General features: G+C 49.1%; 1 protein-coding gene across 1 annotated transcript in view; it reads right to left on the bottom strand.

The window, feature by feature from the left end:
• Nucleotides 1-303: 303 nt before the first annotated feature.
• LOC139639568 (histone-lysine N-methyltransferase 2C-like) overlaps nt 304-9,533 on the bottom strand; it is a gene marked incomplete at its 5' end in the record, with an annotated part of 24,939 nt that continues 15,709 nt past the window's right edge. The window contains 3 exons of the mRNA XM_071513690.1: nt 304-1,196; nt 1,370-1,976; nt 5,160-5,294. Coding sequence (XP_071369791.1) covers nt 304-1,196; nt 1,370-1,976; nt 5,160-5,294 — 1,635 coding nt within the window. The remainder of the gene's footprint in view (nt 1,197-1,369; nt 1,977-5,159; nt 5,295-9,533) is intronic.

The raw sequence follows: 9,533 nt of genomic DNA, 5'->3' as shown, positions 1-9,533 counted from the left end.
CATGTAAACTGCAGTACAGACTATGTAAACTGCAGTACAGACACTACAGACCATGTAAACTGCAGTACAGACACTACAGACCATGTAAACTGCAGTACAGACCATGTAAACTGCAGTACAGACACTACAGACCATGTAAACTGCAGTACAGACACTACAGACCATGTAAACTGCAGTACAGACCATGTAAACTGTAGTACAGACCATGTAAACTGCAGTACAGACACTACAGACCTCAGTCTCAGTCTGTTACCTGGAGGTGTGTCTGGCTGAAGGCCCCCGTCTCTCCAGACAGGCCGGGGGTCAAAGGGGAGGAGGCGGAGCCTGGCGTCCCGGGGGCCTGCTGGGGCCGCGGCGTGGAGGGCTGCTGGGCGTACGGGTCGGGCGAGGGGCGGGGCGTCCCGGGGGGCTGGGCGTACGGGTCGGGCGAGGGGCGGGGCGTCCGGGGGGCTGGGCGTACGGGTCGGCGCCCCGCTGGCTCCCGGGGGATCGCGGGAAGCGTTCGGCGGCAGAAGGGCGGGGCGTCCCGGGGGCGGAGGCGTACGGGTCCAGGGAGGGGTGGGAGGAGTGCGAGGGGGACGGCCTGCGGCCGGCCGCCTGCTGGCCGTACTGGTCCGGCCGCAGCGCGGGCGGAGCGGCGAGGTAGGCGGGGTCAGAGTGGGGGCGCGGCGTGCCGGGGGTCTGGGGGTTGGCGTACGGGTCGGGCGACGGTCGGGAGGTCAGGGGCTGCTGGGCGAACGGGTCGGGCGTCTGCTGGCCGTAGTCCGGTCTGGGCGTGCCCGGCGCCTGGGCGTACGGGCCGCGGTGGGGCGAGCCCAGCCCGGACAGCGGGCCGGGGGGGAAGGGGGCGTCCTGCGGGAGGGGGAGGGGCAGCGGGAGGGGGAGGGGGAAGCCCAGCTCCGCGGGTCTGGACGGGTCCCGTCTCCCTCCTCCTCCTGCGCTGCTAAACCCCTCCTGTTGAGGCTGGAGGTGGGGGGGCATGGGGGCTTTAAACACGCCCCCCAGGCCCATTTCAGCCCCCGCCGGCCCGGCGCCGCACCGCCCGTACGGCTCAGAGATCGCCCCGCGGGCGTTACCGGTGTTATGGCAGGTCCTCTGGTAGGCCTCGGCCGCTCGGATACCAGTGAGTCTGGCCGGATGGTCGGGGGCGGAGCCGGAGGGGGGGCTCAGCATGCCCACCCTGCTCTGCTGGGGTCCTAGGAGGAAAAAACAAGGAGGGGTCGGTCAGTAAGAGCAGAAAACAAGGAGGGGTCGGTTTCTAGTAACTACAGCCACATCTAGCTGGCTGGTAAAATACTGACAGTGTCTGGTAAACTGGTGAAAGCAGGTGCATTATGGGATGTAGCAGACCCAGTGGACGGTCAGTTACCTTGTTGGGGTCCCAGGACTCTGGTGGCGTCTAACAGTTTGGAGTCGGGGGAGGGCGAGCCCAAGGCGTCGTGGGCCGGGGAGGCGCAGAGGGAGTTGTGACGCTGCTGGGGGGGAGGGCCGGGCTGCGAGGGGGCGGGGCGAGGAGTCCCCACTACCTTACCGTAGGGGTCCCAGGGCGAGGAGGGGCGGGACGAGGGAGGGGAGAACATCTGGGGGGAGGGGGGCTGGGGGTGAGGGGAGGACGGGTGGGGGGAGTGGGGGAGGGAGGAGAAGCCAGAGGGGGGAGGGGCTTGGGGCCTGAGGAAGACATCGTCGACCAATCCTGAGCTCTGAATCCCCTGGAGGAGGTGCGGCCGGGCCGGCCCGTCCTTTGAACCCGCTGACTGGAGAGGTGAGGCGTTGCCCCCGGCGACCAGGTGATGGGGTGTCGCCATGGGGCTCCGGCTGCCCGTATCCGGGGAAACACCGCCGAGGTGCTGGCTGCCTAGCAACTGTTGCTGCTGTTGCTGCTGTTGCCTCTGTTGCTGGAGTTGCTCGTTCTTGACCTGCTCCAGTTTCTGAGTCGCTTCGATCTTCGCCTGCTGCTTACTCTTCTGACGCATTTGCTGAGAGAGACAGACAGAGAGAGAGAGAGGGAGAGGGAGAGGGAGAGAGAGAGGGGGAGAGAGAGGGAGAGAGGGGGGGGTGAGAGCGAGAGAGGGAGGGAGAGAGAGAGAGAGGGAGAGAGAGGGGGGGAGAGAGGGAGAGAGAGGGGGAGAGCGAGAGAGGGAGGGAGAGAGAGAGAGAGGGAGAGGGAGAGGGAGAGAGAGAGGGGGGGAGAGAGGAGAGAGAGAGGGGGGAGAGAGGGAGAGAGAGGGGGAGAGGGGGGGAGAGAGAGAGAGGGAGAGAGAGAATAGAAAAAAGGGGACAGAGAGAAAGAGACCAGGAGACAAAAACAGAGACGGACAAAAAGCGACAGATGTCAGTTTGATGATTCTTCTCTACATGAAGAGTTAAACAGCATGATGACATGGCAGCTAGTAATGCTCGCTTTCCCTCTCTCTCTCTCTCTCTCTCTCTCGCTCTCTCTCTCTCAGTCAGTTGCCACACTAAAGGTGGGATACTCAGTAATGAATGGTGTGTCTATGGTGGAGCTAGGACATGCAGGGCGACAGCAGAAACCACACTGTTAAAACAGTTCCATCATTGGAGGATAAAATAGTTCCAGGAAGCAGCTCTGGAGCGTCCGGCCCTTCATCATGACAGACAGACACAGACAGACTGTCAGTAGTTCCAAATAGAGCTGATCAGCAGGGAAAGGGCTGAGACTCTTTAGATGCAAAACCATTTGTTTTTGATTTGTTCTGACAGAAGTGTTTTAACCCTGGTGTGGTTCTGGTGGAGTATTCAGTTACCATGAAGATGGTAGAAGGGTCCGGGAGGCACTTCACTGGGCTTTACTGTCACTGTTCAGATCATAGATCTCCCTGCCAGCTGCTCTCTCTCTCTCTCTCTCTCTCTCTCTCTCTCTTTCTCTCTCTCTCTCTCTCTCTCCTCATTAACCAAACCTGCAGTGATTCCTGCTCGTTGTGAATGTGGAGCTGCTGTGATCCTCCACCGGACGTCCCACGCACCGCGGGGAAAACACTCTGCACCGGACCTGCTGCTAACCGCACAGCTTGTTAGCACTGTTAGCATTCCTCATTGAAACCAATAGGTGCAGTTAGCCACGAGTTAGCTTGGTAGCTTAAGCCCTGACACTGGACTAATATTATGTAGGGGCCTCATAGTTAAAGATACGTTCTGTAAGTAACATAAATTCATTGATTTAGTTCCTCTGTATAACTCCTCTCTTCCTCCTGTAGCTGTTGGACCCACAGACAGTCTTGTCTGCAACAAAGAGTCCAAACTGTTTGTCAGAATATTCCAGAAAAGCTGTTAGTGTCTCCACAGCAGAGAGGAAACAGACTCAGTTCCAGGAAACCACAGAACTATTTTTCTCTGCCGCAGCACAGACCGCTGTGGGGTGAAAGGCGGTTCCCGGCGGAGCGATCTGGTTCCGGACGGTCGGGTCTGATCGTAAACGGTAGAGTTCGGTAGAGGACGATCCGCCGAGGGGAAACGGTCGGTGCCGCCGCTTTCCGGGCCGCGGAGAGAAATCCGTCGGTCGCTCTCCGTATCGTTTTCACAAACTGCTTTTCTGGAATATTCTGACAAACAGTTTGGACTCTTTGTTGCAGCAAGAGGCAGCAGAGCTTCAACTGACAGCTGACTGGAGACAAGGCTGTCTGTGGGTCCAACAGCTACAGACAATACTGTCTGTGGGTCCAACAGCTACAGACAATACTGTCTGTGGCTCCAACAGCTACAGGAGGGAGAGAGGAGTTATATAGAGGAACAAAATCACCGAACTTATCCCGTAATGAATTATCTCCTAAGCTCTGGGTTTGGTGAAACACATTCACACAGGAAAATGAAATTCACCGACATCAACAGTGTAAACTCAGGATTTTATAATTCTGCCATTCCTGTTTTAGCAAAGCAAAACCTGAAGTTTTCCCTGAAGATGTCTTAAACCTTCCTCCCTCTGCCTCCACTGTTCATGGCAGGAGGAAGAGAGAAACCACGTGTCTAGAAGTCTTTACTTTACAGACTCTAGACATCAGGACGATCTCTGCAACGATCACAAATGACTTTATGTGTGCAGATATCAGTCCTGTGGGAAAAGAGCTTCAGTCTGACTGAGTAAGAATCGGTCCAGTGAGCCGAGGGTCGATGCAGAGCGTTTCCAGCGGTGTGACGGCGGCCAGTGAAGGAACGCAGCAGACGAACATTCAGAACGTGGCAGTTTCCCTTCAGATGTTTCCCTTCAGCATAAAATCAGTCAGTTCGGAGACAGGCTCGGGCCACGGACACCGCGTCTGGGCTCGGCTCCGGTTCAGTGCCTCTGAAAACCACAGGAGCGCTTCATCTATGTGTTTTGTCAGTGTTTGTTTCTGAGGCCGTCGGAGGGTCTGTTGAGGTGAATCAAACCCACCTCCAGCGCTTCCAATATCCTGATCGTTTTCAAAACAGAAATTTATTTTGGCCCAGAAACGATGAGCGTGACCAACCCTGGGTCAATGCATCTGCAATCCTGTTTAATGCCTGGAGCGTTTGGTCCAGTCTGCCTGGAGGGCCAAATGGGCGGGGCTTGACCTTCGTAAAACACTTTTAGTTTTCAGTGCTTCTGTCCTGACGGTCAGTAATGTTGACCGCACTGAGTTTGGTCTTTCCTCGGGTCTAAAATCACTTCTAACACACACAGCAGCTACAGGAGATGGACAAGAATAATAACTGAAATATTTTCTATTCTGCGGTGATGTTTCAGCAAATCAACTGACTGGAACTACCGGAGCTCTTGTATGTTCTCATATCTAAAATTGCAGTCTGTTTCCAGACCTGAATTTCTGGGGAAAAGCAAAAATTAGAGAAAAATCAGAAAAAATAGACATGATAATAAATTTGTATAGTAGAAATGTGTTTGTTCATATCCCATAAATCATCTCTTGACCTCCAGTTTGTGCACTGTACAGCTGAATAGTATTCTATACAACTAATATGTCACTATATGACTGTCAGCTAGACCTGATGACTGTGCGGCTCTACATTATTCTGACTGCAGACTGAAGCAGAGTGAAAACTAAAGTGTTCTCCTGTGCGGGTCGGGTCGGGTCGGGTCGGCCCGGCTCAGTCCAGGCAGGAACAGGATTGCAGAGAGTCGACATGGATCCAGGTTCTGCCCCGAACGGTTCGCCTTGAGATCTTACCAGAGCCTCTTTGCCACCTCCTGCTACAGATGCCTGGTAGGGACAATCTTTATCTGTTGGTGATTTTAGGGCTTTGCTTTTGGGGAGATTTTCCTGCCTCTTCTTACCGGCTCCCCATCTGTCATTTACCTCTCCCTTTTCAATGACAATTCACAATTAAGAGATATTAGTTGGAGTGAGCCAGGCATGCACATCTGTACAGTAATCTGAGAAACTTTAAGCATTATCAGGTTTATTAAAATGACAAAATTATAAACGAGTCAAGTACTTTTTATAGTTTCATGCCCCCAAGGTAAAAGCCCCTCTGTCTATCAGCCTGTCTGTCTATCCGTCCCCCTGGCATGCGTCCTGATGGTTACTAATGGTTACTACTCAGGGCGGGAAAGCAACGCCATCGTGCCTCAGTGACCGGAGGACCGGGAGACTCGCTTTTATTACCGGCCCACGTGAAGAAGAAGAAGAAGAAGGAGAAGGAGAGGGTTTAGTCGCTGGCGGTGATTCACTAGCATCTGCGTTAAGCTGCAGAAACACAGGCAGCGTCACTGGACCAATCACAGGTCTCTCTCAGGTCCTCAGCAGCTGGCCTTGCTGAGGTTTGAGTTACGGCTGCACAATCAAATGTGTTTAATCATTTGCTGCTAGTTTAGTTTCCACAATTAATAATTTGTAGAATAATGGCGTTTAATTTCACCGAATACACCTGCTGTAGCAAGATGGTGATTTGAAATTTGATAAAGGATTAAAAATGTTTTGTTCCTCAAATCACAGACACTAGTAATGGTGATTAACAATTGTAAATAATGGACAATACCTGTCAAAATAATCAGGATGATTAGTTTAGCTTGAATGGATTATTACATTTAACTCAAGTATTTTTTTTAAATGCAGCAGCAGATCTGATGGCGTCTGGTGTTGATTTCCCACCCTGTTACTACTGATGGAGGTATGATGTGTTAACACACTGAAACACTTTGAAACACACACTGAAACACTTTGAAACACACACTGAAAAACAATGAAACACACTGAAAAACAATGAAACACACTGAAACACTTTGAAACACAACACAAACACACGCTGAAACACTGACACAGAAATACACACACGTACACAGTGAAGCACCTTGACCCACTGAAACACAAACACACTGAAACGCACTGAAACACACAAACACACTGAAACGCACTGAAACACACAAACACACTGAAACGCACTGAAACACACTGAAACACACAAAAAACTCTGAACCAAACACACTGAAACACACAAAACACATTCTGAAACACTCAAACATTCTGCATTTACTGAAACACTGAAACACACATTGGAACATACTCTGAAGCACTCAAACACACTGAAATTCTCTGAAACACATTGAAACTCTCTGAAACATACTCAAACACTCTGAAACACACTCTGAAACACACTGAAACACTCTCTGAAACACACCCTGAAACACTCCCTGAAACACACCCTGAAACACACTCTGAAACACATTCTGAAACATACCCTGAAACACACTGAGAAACACTCTGAAACACTCCCTGAAACACACTGAAACACTTTCTGAAACACACTCAAACACTCTGAAACACACTCTGAAACACTCTCTGAAACACACTGAAACACACTCTGAAACACACTCTGAAACACACTCTGAAACACACTCTGAAACACACTCTGAAACACACTCTGAAACGCACTCAAACACTCTGAAACACACTCTGAAACACACTCTGACACTCTCTGAAACACACTCTGAAACACACTCAAACACTCTGAAACACTCTGAAACACACTCAAACACTCTGAAACACTCTCTGAAACACTCTGAAACACACTCAAACACTCTGAAACACACTCTGAAACACTCTCTGAAACACTCTCTGAAACACACTCTGAAACACACTCTGAAACACACTCTGAAACGCACTCAAACACTCTGAAACACACTCAAACATTCTGAAACACTCAAACACTCTGAAACACACTCTGAAACACTCTGAAACACACTCTGAAACACACTCTGAAACACTCTGAAACACACTCCGAAACACACTCTGAAACACACTCAAACACTCTGAAACACTCTCTGAAACACTCTCTGAAGCACACTCTGAAACACTCTGAAACACACTCAAACACTCTGAAACACTCTCTGAAACACTCTGAAACACACTCTGAAACACTCTCTGAAACACTCTCTGAAACACACTCTGAAACACACTCTGAAACACACTCTGAAACACACTCTGAAACACACTCAAACACTGAAACACTCTGAAACGCACTCAAACACTCTGAAACACACTCAAACATTCTGAAACACACTCAAACACTCTGAAACACTCTCTGAAACACACACTCTGAAACACTCTCTGAAACACTCTCTGAAACACTCTCTGAAACACTCTCTGAAACACACTCTGAAACACACTCTGAAACACACTCTGAAACACACTCTGAAACACTCTCTGAAACACACTCAAACACTGAAACACTCTGAAACACTCTGAAACACACTCTGAAACACTCTGAAACACACTCTGAAACACTCTCTGAAACACACTCTGAAACACACTCAAACACTCTGAAACACTCTCTGAAACACTCTCTGAAACACACTCTGAAACACACTCTAAAACACACTCTGAAACACACTCTGAAACACACTCAAACACTGAAACACTCTGAAACACACTCTGAAACACTCTGAAACACACTCTGAAACACTCTCTGAAACACACTCTGAAACACACTCAAACACTGAAACACTCTCTGAAACACACTCTGAAACACTCTGAAACACACTCTGAAACACACTCTGAAACACACTCAAACACTCTGAAACACTCTCTGAAACACACTCTGAAACACTCTGAAACACACTCTGAAACACACTCTGAAACACACTCTGAAACACACTCTGAAACACACTCAAACACTCTGAAACACTCTCTGAAACACACTCTGAAACACTCTGAAACACTCTCTGAAACACACTCTGAAACACTCTGAAACACTCTGAAACACACTCTGAAACACACTCTGAAACACACTCTGAAACACACTCAAACACTCTCTGAAACACACTCAAACACACTCTGAAACACTCCCTGAAACACACTGAAACACTTTCTGAAACACACTCAAACACTCTGAAACACACTCTGAAACACTCTCTGAAACACACTGAAACACACTCTGAAACACACTCTGAAACACACTCTGAAACACACTCTGAAACACACTCTGAAACGCACTCAAACACTCTGAAACACACTCTGAAACACACTCTGACACTCTCTGAAACACACTCTGAAACACACTCAAACACTCTGAAACACTCTGAAACACACTCAAACACTCTGAAACACTCTCTGAAACACTCTGAAACACACTCAAACACTCTGAAACACACTCTGAAACACTCTCTGAAACACTCTCTGAAACACACTCTGAAAAACACTCTGAAACACACTCTGAAACGCACTCAAACACTCTGAAACACACTCAAACATTCTGAAACACTCAAACACTCTGAAACACACTCTGAAACACTCTGAAACACACTCTGAAACACACTCTGAAACACTCTGAAACACACTCCGAAACACACTCTGAAACACACTCAAACACTCTGAAACACTCTCTGAAACACTCTCTGAAGCACACTCTGAAACACTCTGAAACACACTCAAACACTCTGAAACACTCTCTGAAACACTCTGAAACACACTCTGAAACACTCTCTGAAACACTCTCTGAAACACACTCTGAAACACACTCTGAAACACACTCTGAAACACACTCTGAAACACACTCAAACACTGAAACACTCTGAAACGCACTCAAACACTCTGAAACACACTCAAACATTCTGAAACACACTCAAACACTCTGAAACACTCTCTGAAACACTCTCTGAAACACACTCTGAAACACACTCTGAAACACACTCTCTGAAACACTCTCTGAAACACTCTCTGAAACACACTCCAAAACACACTCTGAAACACTCTCTGAAGCACACTCTGAAGCACACTCTGAAGCACACTCTGAAACACACTCAAACACTCTGAAACACTCTCTGAAACACTCTGAAACACTCTCTGAAACACTCTCTGAAACACACTCTGAAACACACTCTGAAACACTCTCTGAAACACTCTCTGAAACACTCTCTGAAACACACTCTGAAACACACTCTGAAACACACTCTGAAACACACTCTGAAACACTCTCTGAAACACACTCAAACACTGAAACACTCTGAAACACTCTGAAACACACTCTGAAACACTCTGAAACACACTCTGAAACACTCTCTGAAACACACTCTGAAACACACTCAAACACTCTGAAACACTCTC

This window comes from Centroberyx affinis, unplaced genomic scaffold, assembly GCF_046629955.1.
Source record: "Centroberyx affinis isolate AG114_WGS23_722 - 3 ecotype Tasmania unplaced genomic scaffold, CSIRO-AGI_Caff_v1 ptg007393l_1, whole genome shotgun sequence".
Classification (NCBI taxonomy): Eukaryota; Metazoa; Chordata; class Actinopteri; order Beryciformes; family Berycidae; genus Centroberyx; species Centroberyx affinis.
This window is presented reverse-complemented; position numbering and strand designations above follow the sequence as displayed.